The 26493-nt window shown below is 41.6% G+C and overlaps 1 protein-coding gene across 9 annotated transcripts in view; it reads left to right on the forward strand.

The window, feature by feature from the left end:
• EML1 (EMAP like 1) overlaps positions 1 to 26493 on the forward strand; it is a 174943-nt gene that overhangs the window by 107084 nt on the left and 41366 nt on the right. For 5 of the 9 annotated variants that reach the window (XM_063091536.1, XM_063091532.1, XM_063091534.1 and 2 more), the window contains 3 exons: positions 7652 to 7784; positions 13499 to 13555; positions 18293 to 18424. In XM_063091536.1, the coding sequence (XP_062947606.1) occupies positions 7652 to 7784; positions 13499 to 13555; positions 18293 to 18424 (322 nt within the window). Of the gene's footprint in view, positions 1 to 7651; positions 7785 to 13498; positions 13556 to 18289; positions 18425 to 26493 lie in introns of all 9 variants that reach the window. The other 4 variants (XM_063091538.1, XM_063091530.1, XM_063091539.1 and 1 more) reach the window with 2 other exon arrangements.

A 26493-nucleotide genomic window follows, 5' to 3' on the forward strand; every position in this document is an offset into this window, starting at 1 on the left:
GTCTTCGTGGTGCTGACAGTGACCCAGGGGTCTCACATGGCAGAAAATGGCAGAGCAGAGAGAGAGACTAACCTCCCATGTGCTCTTCTTTTAAAGCCTTTAGAACCACGCCCCGACCATCATTATTAATCCATTCACTAGGTATAGTCCTCAGAATCTAATCACCTCTTCGAGGTCCCACCTTCAATTATCACAACAGGATTTCCCACCCTCTTAACAGCCACAGTGGGGATCAAGCTAATCATACACAAACTTTGGGGGACTCAGTCAACCCACAGCACACTGCTAGCTTGGGACACAGCTGGATCCGTGTCGTGGCTCCTGACTCCCAGACCTGGGTCTCTGAAGCTCTGTACTCTGCTGCCCCCCTCACTTTGCCTTGGCATAATAAGTACCAGAAGCGACTGTTTGTATTTATTTTTTATTGAAACATAATTGATTGTATGTATCTGTAGGATACAGCATTGACTATCCATACCTGTGTGCTGTATGTAATGCTCAAATCAGGATAATCGGTATATTCATCATTACGCAATGTAATCGTTTTTATGGCCCTTTACCAATTTCTTGCTAGCATCCTCTCCCCTCCCCCCTTTCCCATCTCTGGTGGCCTCAGTTCTGTTCTCTCCTTTTGAAAGTTCAACAAATTATTGTGATTGTTTTATCTTTCTTTCTTTCTTTTTTTAAGCTCCCACTTATAAGTGAAGACGTGGTATTTCTCTTTCTGTGCTTGGCTTATTTCACTTAACATGATTTTCTCTAAGTTCATCTATGCTGCTGAGAATGGCAGAATTTCATTCTTTTTTATGGGAAAGTCGTATGCCATTATGTAGATATTCCACATTTTCCTTATCCAGTCATCTACTGATGGACATTGAGGTTGGTTCCAACTCTTGGCTTTTGTGAATAGAGCTAAGAAGCAACTGTTTTTGGATGAGAATGTGTCTGGGATCTTACTCCAACTCTCCCTGTGTGTGCAGGGTGCACCCCATGGGTCTGATTCTGCATCTGGAACCTCTTGACCATGACTTAAATGCTGCATTTCGTTTTTTTCACACTGTAGTCAGGATACTAAATTGCACACTGATGTCCAAAATAGAGCATTTTATCATCTGGATACAGCCTCGGAAATATAGCTACCACTTCTCATGTGCCTACTATGTGCTGGGCACTGTGCTAGGAACTTTCCATTCTTCATTCCTAATCCTCACAGCAGCCCTGCAAGTGGGTAGTGTTATCCTTGTTTTGCCAAGAAGCTGAGGCGTAGAAAGGGTAGTGACTTATTCAAGGCTATGTAATGAAGCTGTGTTGGGAATGAGCCCAGTTCTGTCTGCTTCGAGGGTCTTTGCCCTTTACTCACCTCTGTTTCATTGTCCCCACGAGACTTAGAATTCTGGCCACTCTGCTGTCCCTCCCATGAATGCATTCTAAACATAGCATTTATCATTCTCCTTTTATCTGAGAAATTCTCCTTTTGGTGCTATGTTGCTGTGTTTTTCCTCTAGGAACAATTAAAGTGTTATTTAAAAAAAATAACCAAACCCTTTTATGAACCAGAATAATATCTCATATCATAGTGTCATCTGGAAGCTCGGGATTTATTTATCTGAGCACCTGCAGAGCAGGAAATCGTGTTTGAACCTTCCCTGGGGCTGTCACTCTTCCGCATTTTTTAAAAACGCTTGTCTAAAAATGATTCATTACAGCCACTCTTCTTTCCTGCCATCTTCAGAGCCAGGCTAGTGCTTGTTCGGATTGAATATTAGGAGGTATTTTTCCTCCTCCAAATTTTCCTTATGGCAGCAAACTTTCTTCCTTGAGTGGCCAGTAAGTTCTAGATATAGGAACGTGAAAGAAACATGGTGTGGTGTTAGGTGCAAAATAGGTATTTAGTAAGCACATTGCTGCTAATGGTTACAATGCCATTTAGGAAGTCAGTGATAACAAAAATCCAAGGATATTATCAAGACAGGGTTGTAGCTGTAATTGGATCTTGCCAAAGTAGAGATCTTTACAACTTCTTTGTCATTCCAGGAGAATAGGATCTGCCTTCTTCCCTTCCTCCCTTTCCCCCTCCTTTCCCATCTCTACCCTCCTCCTCCTCTCACCATCCTCTGTTTTTCTTTCATGATTTGTTATCACAACTTTAATAGTTCTGTGTGCTTTTGCTGCTACTCTATTATACTTTAAAATATAAATTTATCATATACTCTGGGAAGGCCTGCTGCATGCACTTGATTCTCTTTTCATGGGCTTTTAAAATCCTATTTCCCATTTTCTCTTTTGGGAGAAGGACAATGCTAGATTATTATGAGACTGAATTTTGAAATTATAGCTCAAGAAAGAATTAACAATGTAGTGATGACCTGAAATGTCAACATAATGTCTTCTCTTATAAACAGCATTTTTATTACTGAAATTTAATGCAGTCTGAGCTACAAATCTTTGTTGAATCCCTTCTGTGTGTAGGCCTTATTGATCCAAAAGAAAGAGAGGCCAAACCTATAAAGCATAGGATTTATTGAGCCAATATGACAATTGCAACCAGGGAAATGAACAAATCAGGGAAATGAACAAATCGGGTCACCCTGAGAAATGTGCTCTGAAGAGAGCCAGCAGAGCCTAGCACTTCATCCTAACCACCTCATCAGATCTTCTATTGGTTGCACATAATGTATAGATTCGGGATTGTTACTAGGTTACATCCTACATTGAAGGATCTAGGGAAAGGTTACAAGAAGCATTCCAAGTAAAAATGGTCTTACGGTACTATTTTCCAGGACATGCGAATGCGATTACTCCCTTGTCCCAGATCTTCCGAGGCACTACAGTTGAGCTGACCTGGTCTGAGCAAATTTTGTTATCATTTCCCCCTTTTGATCAAAAATCTTTCACTTGAAAGCACTGATGATCAACTCAGGTAGACATCTTGGTCTGTCATCACTGGGAAGGCTCATTCCCAAAGTCATGTCCCACATAGGAGGGAAAGAAATTAGGCTCTGGCCTCTAGGTCTATGTCTGAATTTTAAGCAACATGGGAGTTGGAACGGGACAGTAGTCAGATCTTTTAATTCTTGGCAGACCTGAAGAACTAGATAGAGATATTTGTCTGCATATCCAGCGGGATATGCCAGGCACTTAATAGCTACTATCATTATTTCAGCCACTAAATTTCATGTTGGTTCTGGTAACCTGTAACAGGGTGCCGCAGACTATCAGGAGACATTGGAGACTGTTGATGAGGGACGATAAGATGAGAGCTTTTAGGTAGATTAGTGCGGACAGAGTGGCAGAGTGCGCCGGGAGACCAGCATGGGGCTCTAGGAGGCAGTGGGGACAGACTGCATAGACGGTCACAGCGGGAACGGGAGGGACAGATGCAGGCAGTTTGCTGGAAGCCCGGCATTTGCTTCCTAGGGCTGCCAAAGCAAAGTAACACAGCCAGGGAGCTTAAAACAACAGCAGTTCATTCTCTCACAGTTCTGGAGGCCCAAAGTCCAGAATCCGTATCACTGGGTCTAAATCAAGGTGTCAGCGGGGGTGGTTCCTTCCGGAAACTCGAAGGGAGAGTGTGTTCTGTGCCTCTCTCCCAGCTTCTGGTGACTGCTGGCTGTCCTTGGCGTTCCTTGGCTTGTAGATGCATCACCCCAATCTCTGCCTCTGTCTTCACATGGCCACCCTCTATTGTGTGTCTTCACGTGCCTTTTTACGAGGACACGCTCATTGGATTTAGTGTCCACCCTAATCCATTTGGTCTCATCTGCATCTATACCTTGAGAACACCTGCAATGACCCTATATCCAAATAAGACCGCATTCTGAGGTTCCAGGTGGACATGAGTTTTAGGGGGACGCTGATCAATCAAGTACATGTTTTTTTTTAAAAACGTGATGGAGACTGAAAGGGTGGGATGAAGTAGAGAGAGAAGAAAGATGAAGAAAGATAAAGTGAAGATTGTGTTTCTTCCTGCTTGGGAGAAGTGTTCTGCCCTGACAGAGAACAGGCGTTAGCCAGGAGAACAGATTGTGAGTGCAAGAGAAGATTAAGAGTCTTAGCTTTGGACCTGTGATATTTCCATTGAGGATTATTCATTCCTAGGCCCATGTTTGGAGCGAGGTGTTCAGGGAATGAGGAGGAGAGATCTTGGGGAGGAGAAGAGAGGGATGTTATGCTCTCTGGCTGGAGGGCTCACTGTGGCCTTCTCCACTTTCTTTAACATTAGAAAAAAAGAAGGAAAGCTGGTCCTCAGCTTTTGGGACTGAAAAGTTCCAGTGTATTACAAATTTGGCATTGCATGCAGTTCTGTCATTGGTATGTTTTTAAAAGCCTAAATGGAGGCAGATTAATTCTGTGATGGACAAATAAATTCTTCTGACATTTTTAAATAAACTTTTTATTCTAGAATAGTATTAGCTTTGCCCAGAAGTTGCACGTGCAGACAGTTCCCGTATACCCTGTACCCAGCTTCCCCCTTTACTAACATCTTACATTAGTATGGCACACTTGTCACAACTAATGGATCAATATTGATACATTACTATTAACTAACGGTCGTACTTTACTCAGATTTCCTTAGTTTATCAATAATGTCCTTTTTTGTTCCAGGAATCCATCCAGAATACCATATTATATTTAGTCATCATGTTTCCTTTGGCTTCTCTAAACTGACAATTTATCTTGTTTTTGATGACCTTGACAGTTTTGAGGAAATGCTGGTTAGATAGTTCATTGACTGTCCTTCCATTTGGGTCCCTCTGATGTTTTTCTCCTGGGTGGACTCAGGTTGTGGGTTTTAGGGAGGAACACCACAGAGGCGAAGTGCCTTCTCATTGTATCATGTATCAAGGGTACATGCACTGTACTAGTCCACTCCTGTTGCTTGTAACAGAATATCTGGAACTGGGTGATTTATAAGAAAATGAAATTTATTGCTTACAGTTTTGGAGGCTGGGAAGTCCACAGTCCAGGGAACACATCTGGTGAAGGCCTGGTGACAGTGACCCAGGGGTCTCACATGGCAGATGGCAGAGCAGGGAGAGAGAGACAGCTCCTCATGCACTCTCCTTTTAAAGCCTTCAGAACCACGCCCACGACGACCGTTAAACCATTGGCAGAGTCCTCGCAATCCAATCATTTCTTCAAGGCCCCACCTTTCAATGACCAAAATAGGATTTACCACCCTCAACAATTGTGGTGGTAAATTAAGTTTGGGGGGGATATTCAATCCAGGGCATATACTGTCAATAAGACTTACCAGTGTTAATATTGACTTTGATCACCTGGATGAGGTAGTGTTTGTCACTACATGGAAGTCATTTTTTCCCCCTTTTCCTTAATATGCTTTTTAGGAAAAAGTCACTGTGTGTCACCCACTCTTAAGGAGTGGGGACTTATGCTCCCTCCCTGGGAGGACAAGGTATCTATGTAAATCATTTGGAATTCTTCTGCCTGGGGGTTTGTCTAGTCTCCTCATTTATTTATTTATTCAGTAATTTATATCAGTATGAACTTACAGATATTTAAGTTGTACTTTGATTTTATGCTTTTTAAATTTTATACCAATACTGTGTTATTAATTTTGTTTCTCAGATCATTCCAGCTTTGGCCTTTGGTTTCTCTTTCAGTTGGCTCCTATGTTCCTGTCACTTGCCCCCACTGATAGAGGGATTTGTGGTTTTGTTTTGTTGTTAGAGCACTTCTCACTTTCTGGCACTGCTCAATGCTGCAGGCTCATGTTGTGTGTTCCCTGCCACAGCCCTCGGTTCGGCCGTTTCCCAGGAGGCCTGGTTCCTTTCCTTGTGGAATGGTATCAGAAACCAGGATCTGGGCGCTGGTGTCATTGCTTTAGGCTGTCTCAGCAGAGAGAGCTCAGAAATGTGTGCATTTATGCTAGCCTGTGTATACGTACATATCTGTAGTTACACATCTGTGTCTGCATGAAGGTAAATATGAGTTTGCAGGGATGTCTCCTGCTGCACTGCAGACCACATGGTTCCTTCCAGCCTCCCCGCGTGCTCACAGTCACCTCCCTCTCTAGCAGGGAGAAGCCTGCCTCCTGCCGTCCTCCGTGCGTTTACCTAAGTCTTCCATTCTAGTATTCATGTACAGTGGCTTCAGAACTGCTGGCCTGAACCTTGGGGGAGACATCTTTACCAACTAGGACAAAATGCTTATGTGGAATTTCTTTTGTCTTTTATCTTATAGTCTCTGCTCATTTCCAAAATTTCTTAGGTCAGCACCTTCCCCACCTTCTTCGGTGAGGGTCTGTCATATATTTGTAATACAGTTAGATTCTTTGACACATTCCATCATGGGGTGTTCCCCATCTCCTAATCATTTTTTAGTTGCATACATTAAGGTTCGCTCTTTGTGCTATAAGGGTCTATCGGTTTTGACAATGTGTAGTGTCATAGTGTTACATTGTGTTCATGTAATGTCCACCATGACAGTATTATACAGAATAGTTTTACCACCCTAGAAAATCTCCTATTCACCTGTACAATCCCCCCACGCCCAACCTCTGGCAACCACTGATCTGTTTTCTGTCTTCGGTTTTGCCTTTTCTAGAATGTCATATAAATGGAATCATACAACATGCCACCTTTCAGACTTGCTCCTCTCACTTAGCGGTGTGGATCTAAGACTCATCCGTGAGGTTGTGAGGGTTGATTCATTCCTTTTTATCACGGAGTCATCTTCCGTTGTATGGATGGACCAGTTTGTTTATGCATTCACCTATCAAAGGACATCTTGGTTGCTTCTAGTTTTCGACAATTATCAATAAAGCTGCCATAAATATTTACATGCAGGTTTGTGTAGACATAAGTTTTTAGATCAATCAGGTAAATACCTAGTATCAGCACAATTACTGAATCATATGGTAAGACTCTATTTAGCTTTATAAGAAACTGCCAAACTGTCTTCCAAAGTGGCTGTATGTTTTATGTTCCTACCAGCAATGAAAGAGAGTTCCTTTTGCTCAGCAATTGGTGTTTTGCCTCTTTTTTGGATGTGAGCCATTCTAATAGGTATATAGAGGTATCTCATTACTGTTTTAATTTGCATTTCCCTAATGGCACATGATGTTGGGCATCTTTTCATATGCTTATTTGCCATCTGTATATCTTCTTTGGTGAAGTATCTTTTCAGATCTTTTGCCCATTTTTTAAATAGGCTGTTTGTTTTCTCACTATTGAATTTTAAAAGTTCTTTTTATATTCTGTATACAAGTCTTTTATCAGATATGTGATTTGCAAATATTTTATCCCAGTGTATGACTTGTGTTTTTGTCCTCTTAAGTGTCTTTCGCAAATGCTATAAAATTTTAATGAAGTTCAAGCTATCAATTATTTTTTTCATGGATTGTGCTTTTGTATTATGTATTATATCTAAAAACTCATCAGCAAACCCAAGGATGTTTTCTTCTGTAGGTTTTATAATAAATTTTTGTGGGGTTGCTGTCTAGGTTCACTGTTCAAGCACCATTTGTTGAAAAGATGGTCCATTCTCCGCTGAGTCACCTTTGTCCCTTTGTCAACTCTGCTAGAGTTTTTAAGTTGATGTCCTTTTCTTTTCCTCATAGATTAAGTTCTGTAAAGAGTTATCTTTACAAAGGGGGAAGTTCTGATTTCCTTTTCTGCTTGTCTAACAGCAAGACCACTGGTGCAGACCCTGCCTTTACGAACCACTGTCAACAATGGCACCGTGTTACCAAAGAAACCCAGCGGCTCCCTACCGTCCCCTTCTGGGACCAGGAAGGAATCCTCCATGCCGGCCGCCAAAAGGTAGGCCAGAAGAACGGCCTTCAATGAATTCTGAAAGCGGTTCCCTCTCAGATTTTAAAATGAGTATTACTTTTTAATGTGACACTTTATAATTTCTCATCTGAGTTAAAGCTTGTAAAAGTCCAATGTTTTGTGTATTGCCATACTAGGAACTGTACAAATTTATTATTCTTCTTGTTTTAGATTTAATTTTATTGCCTTTGAAATCTCATTGCCCAAAACCACAGCATGCTAGTTTGTATTTTTACTTAAAGTTCTCTTTAAATAGGAGTATAAGCCATTTAAAATGAATATGCCATTCCTAAGTCTGTACTTGGAACATAGCAAAATTCAGCTTTGAAAAGCAACCTAAATTTTTATCTATAGAATTTGAATAGCTCATACTTTTAAATCGTACCTAACAGTGGAGTTCTAGATATTTATGTTGCCCGCCAGACAGGTCATAGTTCGCTCTTAACTTTTATATTATTTCATAATTGTCATAGTAAAATTTTATATTTTATAGCAAATCTAAATTTTTAGGCTCTGGAAAATGAAAGAGCTAATGGTTATATAGTATAGAAAGCCTTGAGGTAATTCTTCTGCAACTCTACCCCCTGGGCTTGTTACAGGAATGCAGCAGAACTGGGCTGAGTTTATTAAAGTACTAACCGCCTTACAGGTGCTGGGGATGTGGGGTGCAAATATGCTCTGCAGTGCGCTAAGGAGACCTAGTGGGCTTGTAGGAGTTATACCTCATTTGATGCTGGCTTGTGACGTGGAATGAAAATCTAGCAATCTCATCTTCTCTTCTGTTATATTTTTCCTCTAATTTGGTCTTGAGGGCTCTCTCTGGAAAGTAGCTATAAACTCTAGCACTGTGCTGACGGGGCTCAGGGGACTTGGTTGTGGGTGTTTACATGTGCCTTTTACAAGATGCTACTTTATCCTGGCGGATGACCAGGCCAGCTGCCAAAAATAAATGCATGAATGAACGAACAAATGAATGAATTAGTGTTTATACATGATGGCCTATGTAAAACTTGTTCCTCGGCCTATTCTACGATGAATAAATGTTACAAATACTAGAATTTAAAATACAGTCTTCCAGGAATTCTAACAATCATGCAAATAAATCCCACGAGGTCTAAGAAAACCATAAACAGTCTATTAAGTTATAGGCTCATAGCACGTCAAAGTTGCTTTGGACCAAATGTAGAGAGTATGCAGAATCGAAGACAACCAGGATATTTGCCATATGCTCTCCTGAAGAAGCAGATAGACTGAAAGCTAGAAATTATATATACATTTCAATTTTTACTTTTCTTGCTATACATTTTTTCCTTTTATTTAAATTCTAAATATAAAATTATAAAATTCTGTATTGTTCAAGAATAAAGGGAAAGGATCTCATGTCTTCATTAATTATTTGCTACTGTAAAAAAATATAAATCTCTAAATTAAACAACTCACCCTTAGATAACTAATGGTCAAAGAGGAAATCCCAGGACAATTTAGAAACTATCTGGAGACAAATGAAAACAAAACAGGTTTCCTGAAACTGACCCAGGAGTGAGGCTGTGCTGTAGAGTCTAATTGATACTTTTCCACAGGGTGTGAGAAAGGCAAGGAGGCATCACTGGGTACTTCACCCCTCTTTAAATCAGTGATGATTACAGAAATCATTTTTAGATGATAATAAAAACCGACTAAGTGCCAGGTGTTTAATACCATTATCTCTAATCCTCAAAACAACCTTGCAAGGTAGATATTATTATCCTCATTTTGTCAATGAGAAAACGGAGGCTCGGAGCAGCAAAATTGTTACTGAACCAAGAAGGGTCTGTCATCTGCTACCCAAATGTCTAAAAATCTCTTGCACCAAAGTTTGCTATGTTAAAAATAGCATTAATTTGGATGACCATTCAGAGGAACCTATGGTAGCTAAAGGAGCTTTTAACATCCCAGACTCCTTGACCACTTAAAGTCACAAGCATTTATAGAGCAAAATCATGAGTGTGGGGGGCGGGTCTCAGCAGTCATGTGTGAATCTGATTGGTCAGTGGTGAGGTCAGCGTAGTTATTTCTGACGTTCCGGCTAAGGTCCTCCTTGGCTCCCTGAGTCCAGAGGTGTACAGACTTCAAAGCAGGCTTGTAGTTTATCTGCAAAGACAACTCAAGATTGTGTTACAGATGTTATCCTAAGCTATAAGGCATTTATTTAAAGGAACAAACATTCTGGTCTCCAAATCAAGTCTTAGCCTAAGGAAGTTCGTGTTTAACCAACTCTTATCTTATTATTACTGAATTTGTTGTGTCCAGGAACCCAGCCCGTCCTGGCTGGTCAAGTATATTTTCTTTAGCTCTCTTCCTTCCCCCCAGCCAAGGCCTGCACTGACTAGTGTCAGGGGAAGAGCTAGGAGAGATTAGGGTTAGTCCCCTGGTTTCAAAGTAACTTGCCCATGGCTAGAGACTGGAGAAATGGGCTCTAACCAGGTTTGGCTGGCTCCAAAGCCCAGCTCCTTTCACTATGCTAGGCTGCTTCCCCCAGAGATTTCCAAGTCATTCCTGACATCTGCTCATGTAAAATGCTTGATGTAATTACTGTTTGGAAATCATCTTTGTTTTATGCCCCATCCTGTCTGTGTACTATTTGTCAGAAGCAGGAGCAGCAGTCAGGAGTGAGGATGACTCCAAGCAGAGATTTCTGGCAAATGGCAAGTCTGAGCGACAGAACTGCTCATTAGTGAGGGGCGACAGGAGCTGTGCTGTGAGCAGGGGCCTGGGTCTTCTACCCCTGCGTTTCAGCCTCATGTGAAAGGGCTCGGGTCAGTGGTCACTCTCAGCAATATTATCTTAGGAGGAAGGAAACAAGGGAAGGAGGGTTGGAGGGAGGGAGGAAGGAAAACCATAATTAGTAGCCATCTTATTATGTATGTATGTGTACATATGTGTATTAGCATTTAAATGGTAACCGTCCTTCCAGAAACATTCTAAGGCCTCTGTAGACTTTTCTTTTTGATTTACAAAGTAATCCATTTGATTCGTTTGATAAGATATTGTTGGCATGGAGCTGCCACTAGAAATACATGGTTTTCTAGACTGAGTATCCGAGACTCTGGGTTTTGAGTGTAGAGTGTAGCAATTCATTTATTTTGTTTTCTCTGGCTTTTATGGGCTTTCATGGATGTGAGTTCCCATCCATTTGGAAGCTGGAAATATGAACAGTAGCATCTAATTGTTACTCTGTGGTAAAATTACTACAGCGCTCTCATTAGGCAAGAATTTTGCAAACAGAGAGAAGCAAGCCAGGCATCCCGAATATTAGGTTTAAAATAACTCCTAGTCATTTCAAATATGTTTACAGTCACATAGGAATTTTTCTGTAATCAGAGTTCCAAATTAACTGAGTTGGGGCATCTGTGTTGTGTGGATGGGGATGTGTTTGTTTTCTTTTCTCTGGGGTTTTTCAGCCTGGTGCTTAAGAACAAAATCCCCTTTGGAAAGAATCCAGCACCCAGCGGTTGTGCTTTGTCTTGCCAATTAAGATTTCTGATTGGGGGCTTGATTTGGAATCCTTGGGAAAAGCTTTGTTTCCATTCGTCAAAGGAAAAAAGACAGAAAATGCAGGGAAGGCATTGTAGGTCATACCTTGCTCGGTGGGGATGCTGAAACTCACAATAGAATAACATTTCCACTGGTTCAGAGAAGAGAGCCTCGCTCATACTCTCAGCTCCTAAGTGGGGCACTGCAGTAGGGGAGAGCAGTGAGGACAGAGATCAAAAGAATAAAACTGGTACAAAAAAATTATCTTAAAAACACTCTGTGCCAAGTGTGAGCTAGAATGGTAATATCTACTGCTTCCAAACAAACAGCCAATAGTCCTTTGGAAAAATAGAGTTCCAGTTGTTAGAGGTGCCACATTTGTCACTGCACTGAAATTAGTGCTGGATACAGACATGACGTAAAGAACAGAAAAGCAAAATCTAACTTCTGTTGACTTTTAAAAATAATTCCTAGTCTATTTCTTTATTATTTGGATCCATTGAAATGTAGGTGTTAAACAGACTCAGTGTTTTGAGTCTGTTCTCAGTAGCAAAATAGAGATGGAAATAATTTACCAGTGGACTGAGGAAGGCCAGCCGGCCCCCATCGGGTGGGTGGTTTCTCGTGGTACCAGAAAAATCTTTTTTTCCCACCCTATGAAATTCTCCAAGATTCTCTAAGACCGCTAGCATTCCTAGCGATTTTGCCACAGAGATATGTTTTTAGACAGTGAAAGGTAAGAACATTTATTAATTTAGTTATTGGAGTGTGTTATCTCAGTCTGCCAGGATTATCTCATAATGTGACAAAAGCCAGGTTGGTCCTGATTCCCTGTTGACTCTCTGCTCCGGTTGATTCCTAATAAGTATTCGTTGTGTAATAATTGACTAAATCTAGTATCAGTCACCCTGGCTGTCAAGACAAATGAAACCATCAGGAAATCTCTGGGCACACATAAGAGGTACCTGTCAGATTTCTGGGTTTTTTATGGGGAAAGTTTGGGATCTTTTTGGAAAACCAGTTTTTGACTCCAAATCACATGATGAAAGGAAGACGTAATTGTGGCTTCTTACACTTAGAGTTTTTATCTAACCATGAGAAGAAAGTCTGCTGCTTTTCTTCGGGATATCACTGTCCATCGCAGATGTTTTATTATGTCTAAATTTGAAGTTGGGGGGATGAGGGAGGGACAGGGAGAGGTTGGTTAATGGATACAAATTTACATCTAGACAGGAAGAACAAGTTCTAGTGTTCTGTAGTAGTGCTAGGTGTCTATAATTAACAATATTGTGTGTTTTCAATGGCTAGAAAAGTACAAATGTTTTCAGCACAAAGAAATGATAAATATTTGCAGTGACGAACATGCTCATTACCCTGTTATGAGCAATGCATTGTGTACATGTATCAAAATATCACTCTGTGCCCCATAAATATATACAACTTAAAAATATATATATTTTAAAATTTTTTAATTGGCAAAAAACTAGTGAATGTATATCTAACGTAATGTAGAGAACCATTACATTGTCAGAACTTAGGTTTTGGGCTTGGGTATGGGGGTAGAGAGCAGAGGGGAACAGAAGAAATTATGATGTCTGTGCATTTCTACACCAAAAATACGTTACTCGCCGTGAGCACTAACAACTGTGCTGCATTACTGTGCAGTCTCTCACAAGCCAGTGCTTCTACCACTTTCAAAATAAAGAGCATTATTTTGCATTTGCTGTCCAGAGGGAGAGTAATATTCTTCTTTGATATTCCCTGCTGGTTATCTGAGGAGGCTTCCTGCAATGAGTATTCAGTGCTGCTCTCTCTGGCTGCCCTTGTCACTGCAAATGTCTTGTCTTCAGACTTTATTTTCTGTCCTTCACTTTGAGTCCTATTAAATCCTCTTTAATTCATAAGAGCTCTTGGCTCTCAAAATGAAATGTCTTGTTTTTTTTTCTATGTAATAGGACAATAGTAAGATTTTTTTTTAAGTTTAATACTTTAATGCAAATGTGGGAATGACAAATGTCTTGAAAGAACCTCAGTGGGTTATAGCCCAGTCTATATGTGCAAACTAAAATGTTTTTCCATTTTCATGTGTGCATCCTGCAATGTATTTGAAGCTCATCAAAATATTTTTTCACTCTTTTATTATTGTACTCATGTTTATTCTGCTTTGTTTCTGTGCCTCTTCTATGTAGATTAAACAGGTCTGTGAGTCTTCTCAATGCATGCAAACTGAATAGATCAACACCAAGGTGAGGAGAACTTAGATCTATTTTATAACCCTAGGTGTTCCTTTAGTAGTTTTACCTCCATTTTAACACAGTAGCTTGAAGGTCTTGTCCAGAGCCTACCATTTATCAAGTCTTAAATCATGTAACTGTATTAGTTATTGACAATTATTGGTTTCTTAGATGCTCAACAAGTTTTCCAAAATGAAATGCACTTTGGTATTTCATGAATTGTAGGTGGTCTTAATTAGGTGGCCCAGTAGAGTGAGCACAGACTATAATCTCAGACAGTTGCATCATATCGCTGAATCTGTTTCCTCCTCTGTAAAATTAGAATGATGATATTCTTGCAGGGGATTTGTGAGGTTTAAACTAGATAATATATGTAAAATGCACAGTACTCGATGTACTCAATAACTATCGCTGCTGTGGCTGTTCCCAGCAGTAGATCCCCTGTTAGCTCTTCTAGCCACTAGGCTGAGTGTTAATTATTAGGAAACTGGTTAGTGTTTGCTACAGGTAACTAATAGTCATGGTTTTTCAGCTCTTTAAGGGTGTTTCACACAATTCTTTAAGTTGCCATGAACTTGCCTTGAACTCCCACAAGGCCTCCGCAGAGGCAGTGCTCAGGGCTGATTTCTGCTGCTGCGGAAATCTCCCAGGGCTCGTCTGCTGGTTGGGCAGAGTGTGCTTCAGAGCCTTGTACTAGATACTTGGCAGAGGATAATCCCGCTAAATTAAATTAGCATAGTGTTTTTTGTCATTGGAAAATCTTGAACTTTAAGCAAAAAGGTTTCTATAATTTTTAGACTTCAATCCCAAATTTCAGAAATGTATTGCTCTCCTAAGATCTATAATTTCCTTGTCCCCAAATTGAGCATTCTAAAAACTCACATCTGGACTTTCAGGCACACCCATGCAGACTCCAGTTGTAAGATTCTGATGCTGTAAATCAAAGCTTCCCCAGTTACCAAAAAGACTATCCAGAGAGTGTGTTAAAATAAAATGTCTTTTTATGGTCATTTTATTTACGTTTGCTCACTCATAGAGTGAGGTGATTTTTCACAAGCCAACACATCATATTTTTTTATTGTTATAAATCATATTTATTTTTTATGCCCCTTGTCCAATCTCTCCGCATTCCCCTCTCCTTCTCCCCTTCCCCGTCTAATTACCCTAGATTTCTTCTCTCCTTCTGAAGAGTAATGGTCACTCTTTTGATTTGTTGCCTAGATGATCTGTCCAATGCTGAGAGGTGTGTTCAGTTTCCCCAATATTATCACAGAGCAGATGCTTCTTCTGTCGCTCTGGAATGGGCTTTGTGAGGAGAGACATCTTCTTCTTTTCTTTGGTCGCTGCTAGTGACTCTCCTTGTGTCAATGCACTCCAGTGGCTGGTGGACCATTTGCATGGTGCTTGTGGTGTCTAGACACTTTCATGGCAGCCGAGGTTACTGTGGTGGCTGTGGTGGGCCACCCACATGGAGGTGATGTTTTTGACATGCTCCTTGGTGCTGGCAGTGTGCCTGGTTGTAGGGAGGGGGGTCTGGTCCCTGGCTCTGTGCCTCAGGACCCCAGGTGGGCCCCTAGGCACCAGCAGTGTGCCTGGTTGTTGGGGGGGTGGGGGCTGTTCCTGGCTCCATACTCAGGTCCCTGGGCAGACCCCAAGGTGCTGGTGGTGTACCTGGTTGTGGGAGGGGGGTCCAGTCCCCGGCTCTATGCCTCAGGTCTCTGGGTGGGCCCTGAGGCACTGGTGGTGTGCCTGGGCTGGAACTAACTTTTTGTCCTTTGCTTACTTCTACAATAGGGGAACTTCCTGTGAGGACCAGTACTTGTGCTTTGTGGTTTAGCTAAACTGCTGCTTTGCTGCTGCTTCCCTAGGGAAGGCTTTTGGTGCAGCTCAGGTTTTAATGATTGACTTTATAGGTACTTCTGGCTCTCCAGAGACCCGGCACACATGGGTTATGTTGAAACTCTGGTCTGGGCCTGAGTCTTTTCATCAAACTGCACCCCATGCAATTCTATATTCCTGACCAGTCTCCTCTGAGTGGTCCTATGCTGATTGGGGGGCAGATCAGCTGTCCTTGCTGTATCCCAGTGTTTCCTCTGGTGGGCCCATCTCCCCCACCACCCATGCTCCACACATTTCCGATGGGACGGGCCATGCGCCAGTCCCTTGTGATGACTCACTGGCCTCCGAGTGGCTCCTTTTTTCAGTTATTGTTGCTCCTTGCTCCTGCATGGGTCCATGGAACCCTATTAATGGTCTTGCTGGCCTGGGGGGCCACCAAGGCCTTCTTCTCCCCTGCTGCCTCCAAGCAACTTCATCCGAAGGGCACAGCGGTGGCTTTTGCTGGCTCCTGCTCCGTGTGCTCAGCAGTTTCAACCTTAAAGTGGCCGTGGCATGAAATAGTCAGAGTAGTTTTTCCTTTCTCTCATCATGGCTTCTCCTGCCTTCATGCACTCCGTAGGTCTCTCTTCCTCGTCCCCTGAGCTCTAGTGGCCCAAGCTTGGCTGTTGTTGCTTTTATATAGTTGTAAATTGGTTGATTTGTGGGAGAGAGTGACGCTGGGGACCATCTATTCCACCATCCTGACCAGAAGCCCCACTGTGTGGCTTTTAAAAACCTGCTAAGAGGTTATTAACTGAATGATTGGAAGTCACAGAGGAAAAGGGATTGCGAGTTGGGCTGAGGAAGGAATGGACCATGGAGGAAGAGGATGAAAGCAGAAGGCAAGGAAGAGAGTCGCTGGCTGCCGGGAGGGGCCGCCCGGATAGGAACGCATGGGAACCCAGCCCGGTTGCAGTGGTCTTGAGGTTGGGTTCCATGTCCACCCCCCGCTGGTGCTATGCTCCCTGAAGTGCCTGGCACTTCTTAATGGCCATCCTCAACCCCCTCCTCCTTCGCACCAGCATCCTTATGCAGTCCTGTGCCTGGTCCCAGGTCTCTGCCCACTGCGCTCTCCTGGTGTCTCTGCTGCCTCAGGCTCCCTTGGCCACTTCTCAGTCCACATCTTAAAATGATCACTATGTCCCTAAGGGCTCTTCTCCCCCTCTTCTCTCCTTCCTTGCCACATCACATGGTGATTTCCTCCATGCCTGTGGCTCAGGGACCCCTTTCAGTGTCCTGAGCCATCTCATGACTTGCAGACTTGTACCTTCTCCCACCCACACCTCCAACTCTGTGCAGCCAGACCCCACCCAAGTCTGCACTTCTGCCCCAGCCCCACCCTGGACAGCCCCACCATCCCTCCCCTCCTTCTTTCTTGCTCACAGAGAAGGTGCTACATTCAAACAACTTGTGTCTATTCCTATGATGGGGCAAAGTGTGATACTTCCATTTATTTATCCATTTATTTCACCCTTTTATTTAAGAAATATGTGTCAAGCTTCTATACGAGGCTCTGCAAAGTATACAAAAATAATAAATGAGATAGTATCTCAAGAAACATATAGACAACAGTTAAGATTTTAAAAAGGTACAGATACCTGTAGTACAGTCATGGTTACTGTGACAGAGCACCACAGACCTGGGGGGGCTTATAAACAACAAACATTTATTGCTCACAGTTCTTGAATCTGAAAGTCTGAGATCAATGTGCCAGCAAGGGTGGGCTCTGGCAAGGGCCCTCCTCCAAGCTACAGACTGCCATGTTCTCGTTGTGCCTCACATGGTGGAAAGAGGACTGAGCTATCTGGGATCCCTTTTATCACAGCTCTAATCCCATTCACGAGGACTCTGCCCTCCTGACCTAATCACCTCCTAAATGCCCCACCTCCTCATGCCATCACATTGGAGGTTAGGATTGCAGCGTATGAATTTGGGGGGACACAGACATTCAGTCCATTGCATGTTCTAAGGGGAACGACCAGCCTGCACCCGGGCCCTGGCTCTCGTGTACCCCTATGCCTGTGAAGTATTCGTGTACAGGGTATGCCTTTTCCCAGAGCAGGCTCTTCCATCCATGTAATTACATGTTCGAGCCATTCATTTGCTCTTTCCCAGAAATTTACAGTCCTCAGGAAGCTTTCCTCGGGCCTCCCCTCCCAACTTCCAAGCTTTTGAGACCCCCTGGTCGTGCAGAATGAAGCTGAGGCACTTATGCGGGTGCCACCTCTACGCTTCGCCTGCGGTAGAATGTGTCTGTTGTTACCTGGGGCATCCTGTTTGTTTCTGTCCCACGCATGCCAGAGTTAGGCTAGAGTTCTTCAATATCGACAGTATTGATATTTGGGATGGATATTTCTTTGTTGTAAGGGGCTGTTCTGGGCATTGTAGTATGTTCAGCAGCATCCCTGACCTCTCCCCACTAGGTGCCAATGGCAGCCCCCTCTCCTGAGTTGTGACAACCAGAAATGTCTCCACATGTTGCCAAATATCTCTGGGGGGTGGGGGGGGCAACATCACACGTGCTTGGGCACCATTGGTCTAAATGGGAGCTACTCAAGGGCAGGATCACTTCCCTTTAAGACCCTGGAGGCTTCAAGTACTGCGCAGTGTTGGGGAATTTTATGTTTCAGTTTCCTCTATGACTTTGAACTGTACTAATTGCCTCAGTTTCAAAGACAACGAGCAGAGGCATTGACTCCAAGTGACATTCTGAAAAGCTTTTTGATCTCTGTAGTTAGGATTTTAGAACCAATCTATCTTTTGAATATCCACGTGGAAGTGTGATGGTCTGTGTATATGTTTTGACACTTCGCAATAAAATAAAATCACGATGCTAAGGATTTCATTGTCATTCACATCCACTTGAAGTAGCATCAAGAGGACCAGCTCTTCTGAACGAGTATCTCCTGGTGGCCGAAGGGAAAGCTATGGGGATTCCAAAGGAAACCGGAATCGGACCGGCTCCACCAGCAGTTCTTCCAGTGGCAAAAAGAACAGCGAAAGGTAAGGACGTCTGATCTCCTGATTCCTGCTGTTCAAATGTTTTATTACCTCTTATCCCCGGGGATGAATCAGAAGATCTTCTAGTGTTCAGACAAGCTCTTTTGGAGCCTAAGGCCTTATCCTGGGACCACTATGGGTGCTATTCAGACAGGCATTTGAGGGCAGCTGCTAGTCACAGTTCAACAACGTATTGTCCAGGTAGAAAAACTGTAACTTGCACTCACGGTTATGTAGACATAGCTGTGAATAGTTCCTGTGAAGCAGTTCCTGAGAATGTGCATGGAACTTAGGAAGCTGCTCTGACTTGCCATATGGAGCACCTCATGTTTCTAGGGCACCCTGCTGACATTTTAAAATTAATTTTAATGGACTGTTATAAGTTTGTCAGCAGTATTTTCTGAGACAGAATGGGTGAAAAGTAATTTTATGATTTGTCAGAGACTATTTTTAATATTGATGCTAACACCAGAAATATGAATTATTTTTTTTCTACGCTTACTCCTAATTTTGAATTTTTCTATGAGGGTAGTTTATAATGGATTATGATAAATATCTGTGAAACTAATAGTAACACTTTATTGGCAAAAGCTATTTTTTGGTATTTAAACAGCTTGTTTTATGTTTGAGAATGTATTATGTAGTTTCTCTGTGTATATCTACCTAACATTATACTTTATTCTAACTTGTTAAACATTGTATTTTAATTTTATTCTCTCTGTTTAGCAAAGCTTAGGAAGGAATTTTAGCTTCAGAGGCTAAACATGTTTTTTTTTTTTTTTTTTCCCAAAAGTGTTCATGTAAGAAGAAGGCTTAGTCATAAAGTAATCAACTCCAACCCACAGGCTGTAAAACTTCCAAGTTTGTAAATCTGTTGCCATTCAGTCCTATAAAGGAAGTTTAAACTCTTCCAGTTTTATTCCTAAAAGATATCCTCTGTAGAAAAGACACAGACGCTTCTCACATCTGTAGCAGGTCAAGTCCACAGTCAATTAACAATTGCAGAAACCATTGATATGGGTTCTGTCTTCCAATTCAGACTGTTAGTACTTAATCTTATCAGAAGATTATGCTAATTGGGTGATAATACCTTGGAAATAAGGCCAAGTGGTTGCAATGGTAACAGAGTGTGAGTTAGTGGGAGGTGCTGTGTAAACAGCCTTAGGCTTCTCCGAGTTCAGGATAAGCTTGGAGGTTGACCTGAAATGTATAGATCTTGACAATTCTTAAAAACTTGGCTCCTACTCTGCACAATCTGATTAGAATTAAGAATTTCCAAAAAGAATCTTCGTTCTGTAAACTCCAGATCTGTTTTGTCTTTTTAAATCCTATGGCTTTGGTAAATGTGCTGGGTAAATATTTCCATAAAAGATATTTACAAAGGGATTTTTGAAAAATACCACAGTAGGAAATTTTGATTTGGAAATGAGGGACTAGGAAAATTTACTAATCATCCTCTAAAAATAACTCAGACAACTAAACATGTTCATTTAAAAATAAATTTCTTATCTCACTAGAACCCAGGAGTGGTGCAGGCACCTGAGGGGTTTCAGAGAGAAAGTTGCTGTCTTCTGGAAGGTGTAATTGCTGGTACTGACGGGTACCCTTAGGGGACCCACAGGAGTAATAACAGCAGTAGCTCACACAGTCTAAAGAAGCAGCTACGAAGCAATGGAAGTGAAGGTCAAGTTGGCAATTTAGTCACTACCTGACCCTTTCTTCCATTCTTCCTACCATTCCTGTGTGAGCAGCCCCACTCTTGGGCTGCTTTGAGCTCGCACCAACTCGGAGCTAGAGCCTTACTGAGAAATACCTGTCTCACACACTTGACACTACAAATGAAGCTACGGGCAGGTGGCCCCACGGAATTCCTGTTTTAAACATTACTGTGTTCAGTGGTCTCAGGACAATATGGTCTCCTCCCCATCACTCACTAGTGTCTGTTCATTGTTCCAGTAGGCTGTCTTACATGCTAAAGGATGGCCCTTGTTCGGTTAGAGTAGGTAGCAAGACATAACAGAAAGGGCACAGGCTGTGGAGTAAGAGAAAGAACTGTGTTTGTAAACCAGTTCTGCCTTAATTTTTCCAAGCTTTAGTTTTTCCCTCTGCAAATTAGGGATTTTATACCTAATTCCCTTGAATTTTATTAATGAGCTAACTTGTAGGAAAACACCTAGCATAGTGCATGCATTCAGTAAGTAAATGGTCATCGTCTCTCTGATAGATGTTATGAAAAGAGACTTGTCCAGAGAAAAGGAAAAAGTTTATCAGCCTTTCCAAAATTCTGAATTTTATCTTCCTCATTTGTAAGATGAGGTGTTAGATGGTATCTGAAGTGGTTAGTCTTTTTTCTAGCAGGACACACATTAAATTACATTGGCATAAGTGACACAGTCCAATGAGTACAACCTGGACTTTGACAAAACCTAACAGTGGTTGGAGGGAATTAAAGTATTATAAATGCTTATGATTCTCGTGGTTGTGAACAAGGCATCAGTGGTGAGCTTGTCTGCAGGTTGCATGTGATGCCAGCCTACTCATTGTTCTAGAGTCCCTTTCTCTTCCACTGAGGGAATGCAGGTGAGAGAATGCTGCCATTAGAGGGATAACTTCGAATCTGTCCTGATATGTAGAAGTAGCAAATCATTCACACACAGCTGTGCTTTAACATGTATCAGTTACAGATTATTAGCTCTAGAGCTTACAACTGATCACACACCATGTGCAAGCTGTGTTAGCACATATGGCAGTTTTGCACAAATTAGAAAAAGGCTTCCCTTACTCAAGAAAAGCAATTCCACATCAGCATATATTTTTCTCAATAATAACAATTACAGTAAGTATAAGGCCATTCCATGTAAATTGTACAAATATAGATTGAACACAAAATAATAGTGTTTGTGAAGTCCTAAACAGTCACCTTTTCCAAGTTATAATAATTTATTTTTAAAAATTAAAAATAACATTTTGCTTTTATAAAACTATATTCTTTATGATGGTTTCAATTTTCTTGCACCTGTATCCCATTTTCTTTGGAAATCATCTCTGGATTTCACAGTCGTTCTTATGACGTGGTGGGAGGCCTTTATCTTAGAATGTTTAAAATTTTAATATACTTTGCTTGTAACAAACCACAACATTTTAACAGCATTTAATCTTTGTACTGACAAAACTTCCATTAAAAACAAAAGCAACATATGGCAATGTAATATTTTACTTCATGTGTTATCAATAGTAAATGAATATTAATAAGTATATAGTGATTCATGTCATCATAAAGTATTTATTAAGTTGAAATAAGGAATTGGCAATAACATTCTGATGGAAGGCTTGTAAAATGTAACTATTATACTAATCCAATAGGGAATGTTTTTAATTATAAAAAAAAATATTTTATATCAGACAGAAAAATGGCTGCTTATTTTGACAGTTTCTGTTTGATGTTGCTAGATTGATAAAAAGTATTTCTATGATCTCACTGGCTCCCCTTTTGTAATTCTGGGGCAAGTGAGATATGTCAGCTTTGTAAGCAAGACACTGTGTTTCCATCTAAAAGTTGTGGTGGGCTGATTTTGTTAGAACAACGCATCTTTCCCTTTTCCCTTTTTCTTTTTTGGGGTAATTTATTTATTACTCAAGCAACATGTTTTAGGAAATCCAGGTGTGCAAAAAAGAGGAAGTGAAATCATCTAGAACCTCTCCACTGGGAGAGCTCACAGCTACCGCTGACTGTGTGTCCAACTAGCCTTTGTTTCTAGGGTGTTGCGTGAGTATGGTGTAAAATTCTGACATGAATGGTATTCTTCTGCATATGTTTTGTAATCCCCTCTTTCATTTGCTGTATAAGCACATCTTTGTGCCAGTAAAAATACTCTTACAATGTTATTTTAGATGTGGATCATAATTCATCTAGCCAAACGTACCTCAGTGGAACTTTCGGGTACCAGCAAGGTTGTTCTAATCCAGTCAGCCCTGTCCCACATCTAGAACGACGTCCAACACATAGTAGGTGCTCAACAAACATTTGTTGAGTAAATCTTTTGATCCCAATCAAAATAACAAAAGGAGGTTAAAATGATGGGGCTTTATAGCCACAACCGATTTTTAATCCCAGCTTTGCCACTTTTTGTCTTGGGATAGTGAACAGGTTCCTTAATCTCTTCGGGGTTTTCCTCAGTGGCAGTAAAAGCAGTGCCTACCTCACAGGGTCCTTGTAAGGATCACATACGGTCATTTACATAGAGTCTTTAGCGTGGCACTTGCCTATGCATTGGCGCTCCATTAATGGCAGTGACAATTGTTATACTTTCTGTCCCAAAGTATCAGAATTGGAGTTTGCATGCCTTCTCTCATCCCACGCCTCCAATTTGAAGTGCATCTCTTCTTGAGAACATTTTGGAATTCTCCAACTCCTCTTTCTGCCTTTACCCCAACCTGAGAAGGGAGGAAGCAGAAATTCTGAAAATTTCGAGGGCTGGCCCATTAGCTCACTTGGTTAGAGCGCAGCCTTTTAACACCCAGGTTGCAGGTTCAGACCCCCAAACGAGCCAACCGCCAAAAACAACCAAACAAAAATGCACCAGAAATTCTGAAAATTTCTGTCATCACCTTATTCATTCAATTTCACAGCCCTCCTTAACTTACTGAGCACTACTGTGTGCAGAGCGTAGTGTAAGGCACCGTGGGAGGTCAACAAGAGTACCACAAACATGCGTTCTCTCAACAAATATCACTGACACAATAACCGACAAGGGTCAATTTCCTTAATTTCCAAAGGACTCAACACAAACTAGTGAGAAAAAGATAACACCACAGAAAAATGGGTAAAGGGTTTGAATAGGCATTTCACTGAGCAAGAAGCATAAATAGCCAATTAGCTAATGGAAAGATGATCAAACTCAGTCTTAAAAAAATGCAAATCTAAGAAGATGGCATATTTAGAAAAATCTTTGTATTTTATTGCAAAATAAAGCACAGGTACAGGAAATCACACAAACAAATGCATAGCTTAATGAATTATTCTGAGGCAAACACCTTCTAGCGCTTAGTAAGGGGGGGCGGGAGGTGGGGGGTAGATATGTTTGGATGAACTACAGCTCATCCTTAAGATTCAGCCTGGGATGCCCTTTCTCTGGGAAGCCTTGCCTGGTCCTCTAGTCTTGAGTTGGAACTTTTCATATTACGACGTAACTGCCTATTAGCCTTATCTACAACTCTTCAAGCCCCTTCTCCCCCCACCCCGTTGTCTTCCCTGAAGCGTTGGGAAGGCAGACGCTGTGTTGCTTCTTTTTCATTGTATCTCTAGCACTTTGCACAATGCCTGGCACACAGTAATTGCTCGGTAAATATTTATTGAATGAATGAAAGGATATTATCTGTTTAATTGAAAAGCCATAGCCATTTAAGGACTACGTAAACAGCACCACCTATGGGTAGACAATTTTAACAACACGTTTTAGACTGAAACATTTTGCGCTGGAAGTTAGGTGATTCAAATTAAACATCTTTTAACTGAGAAGATTGTTTCGTTCTTCAAGCCATGGGGTCATTTATATTTGAAGTCATTTTAAGATAATAAGTGCTAATATTCTTTATGTTGTTTTAGTTCTAAGACTATTAGGTAAGGAGTCTGGCAATGCATGCAGGTTCTTACCAGTGAAATTAGGAGGAAGAGGGAAGTCATATTAATGATGCATCGAGCACTTTGTTACACAGCTTACTTAATCTTGCCAATACTCTGTATCTTACGTGGTTTTATTCCCATTTTGTAGCTGAAAGAAACCAGGCTTATGGAGGTGAAATGCCATCCCCAAGCCCTGGAGCACAGTCCCACTGACTCAAAGTCTGTGCTCCTGCTGCTGTGTTAAGCTGGAAGTGTTGGTTGGAAATGTCTATGAAGAAGTAGTTTTTGTCTGCAGTAAAGTCTCCAGTGACTTCTAAACATCTTTAATAGATGGTTCCTAAATGACTCTATTTGTAGTAAAAAGTGGCTTAAGGGCAGCTTTTATAAAGAATCATTATTTATTTCATTATTTGTTTGTTTCACATGATGAGATAAAATTCCTGCTGGAAATCATTTTCAAGAAGAGTCATCTTATGCCAAGAGCTGAAGTTCTTACAGTGTGAATAAGTTATAGGGAAATGGCATGCTTAACTTTGGAATGGTCTTCTCCTCCATCAAGCCTCACTAATCATTTTCAAAAGCAAATATCTCTGCTCAAATAGCATTTGGCTCCTATCAGTTCTGCTCCAATCCTAGTGGCCCAGAGCTCCATTACAAATCACTGTGTCTAAGACCGGCAGCTCACCAGGACCCGGCTGCTGAGCCTCCTTCCGGAAGGTAGGGTCAGGTGAGTTAACCTAGATGGAAGTGCTGGGTGCAGTCCCCCACCAAGGGGGAGCGCAGTGAATACCTGCCCAGTCTCAGTCTGAACGAGGTCTGCACTGGACTCCCTTCGTGTGAACACCCATCCACAGTGCGGCAGATGTGAGTTTTACCATGTAAAAAGAAAAGCAAGTGCTTTAGACAATCACTGCACCCAAAGTCCACAGTGAACACTTTCAGGGCTTTTTTTTTTTTGATGGCCAGCCAGTACGGGGGATCCAAACCCCTGACCTTGGTGTTATACTGCGCTGTAACGAACTGAGCCACCAGCCAGCACTCAGGGCTTTGATAGCATGTGACTTAGACCTGGGCAGTCGTAGGTGCTTTGTTGGTGTCAACTTCATCACTCCCTGGTGGCAAGAGTCTGACGGCTCAGGGTGGAACTTTTTCCTTAGGCCAATTCTCTAGTCTTCCCCTGCCATCTCCCAGATCCACCTACTGGTCTAGTGAAGGCTAAAGCCTATCTTGCATCCTCCACAAGGCCCTGGGGACTGCTTATATCTGACAAAGTCCTTAGGATAGTCTCTGGAAGCAACCAGCTCAAGGGAGCATGGAGCTAAGCTCTTTCAGCAAATCTCTCTCCTGCCAAAACAAACAGTAAAAACCGCACTGGATAGCAGTGCTATTCCTCGTGGAGATACTGGCCACTGTCTAATGCCAGAATAGCCCAGGATGAGGGTTTGTTCACCAGAGGGGAATCCTTTCTCTCCACTGGGCTTACTTCTGCCATAGGCTTCATGGGCGAGTGGGGATATCTTTATTGACTCCATACCCAGCAGGGGATAACAGAGTCTCACTCTGGACCTAGTGTTTATTCACACTTCCTCAAACAGAGCTGGGCATTCCCCCCACCCCTCAGGAACTGCACCCTAGCTGTTGAGGGAGTGTTAAGACACCCACTTAATTTTTTCCATGTAGTTCATGTTAAGGAATGGGTAATCAGAGACAAATATATAGCACCTTGAAAAATGGTCATCTCCCATTCTAAGTGAATGCACAGCCCAAGCATGTTGTAAATGGTGCTGGCTGTGATGGGCGCACTCTCAGTTCTAGTGTCTATGCATTCTGGAAAGACAGGTATTCAGTGTACAGCTCCAGTTAACTGATTCTGATGGGAGGCCATAGCATCTTTAATTTTGGGTCATTGTTACCATTACATATCCTGTGGGTTTGCCCTTCTATCAGTAGTTCAGAAGATTCATTGTCATTTTATAGGTTTGTATTTATAAGACTTGCATGCATGAGTGGAATTACCGTTTCCCAGGTACTCTTCTTGCCTTTTAGAAAAGATGGTGGTACGTTGGCAGGGATAATGTGCTCTAAAGTAAATGTACTATTTTTTCTATAAAATTTAACTTTCTAAAATAATGAAACATAGCAATACAGGTTAAGCATCCCTAATACAAAAATCTGAAACCCAGAATGCTCCAAAATATGAAACATTTTGTCAAATATATGATTCTCAAAGAACATGCTTGTTGGAGCATTTTGGATTTCAGATTTTCAGATTAGGGATGCTCGACCATTATGTATTCTGCAAATATTTCAAAATCCAAAAAAAAATTAAAATCTAAAACACTCTGGTCCCAAGCATTTTGGATAAGGGATACTCAACCTGTAGTATATTTTCTAAATACAGTCATGAGCCGCCTGACAAAGTTTTGGTTGATGACAGACTGCTTATACA

The sequence above is a fragment of the Cynocephalus volans genome, chromosome 3 (genome assembly GCF_027409185.1).
Source record: "Cynocephalus volans isolate mCynVol1 chromosome 3, mCynVol1.pri, whole genome shotgun sequence".
Taxonomy (NCBI): Eukaryota; Metazoa; Chordata; class Mammalia; order Dermoptera; family Cynocephalidae; genus Cynocephalus; species Cynocephalus volans.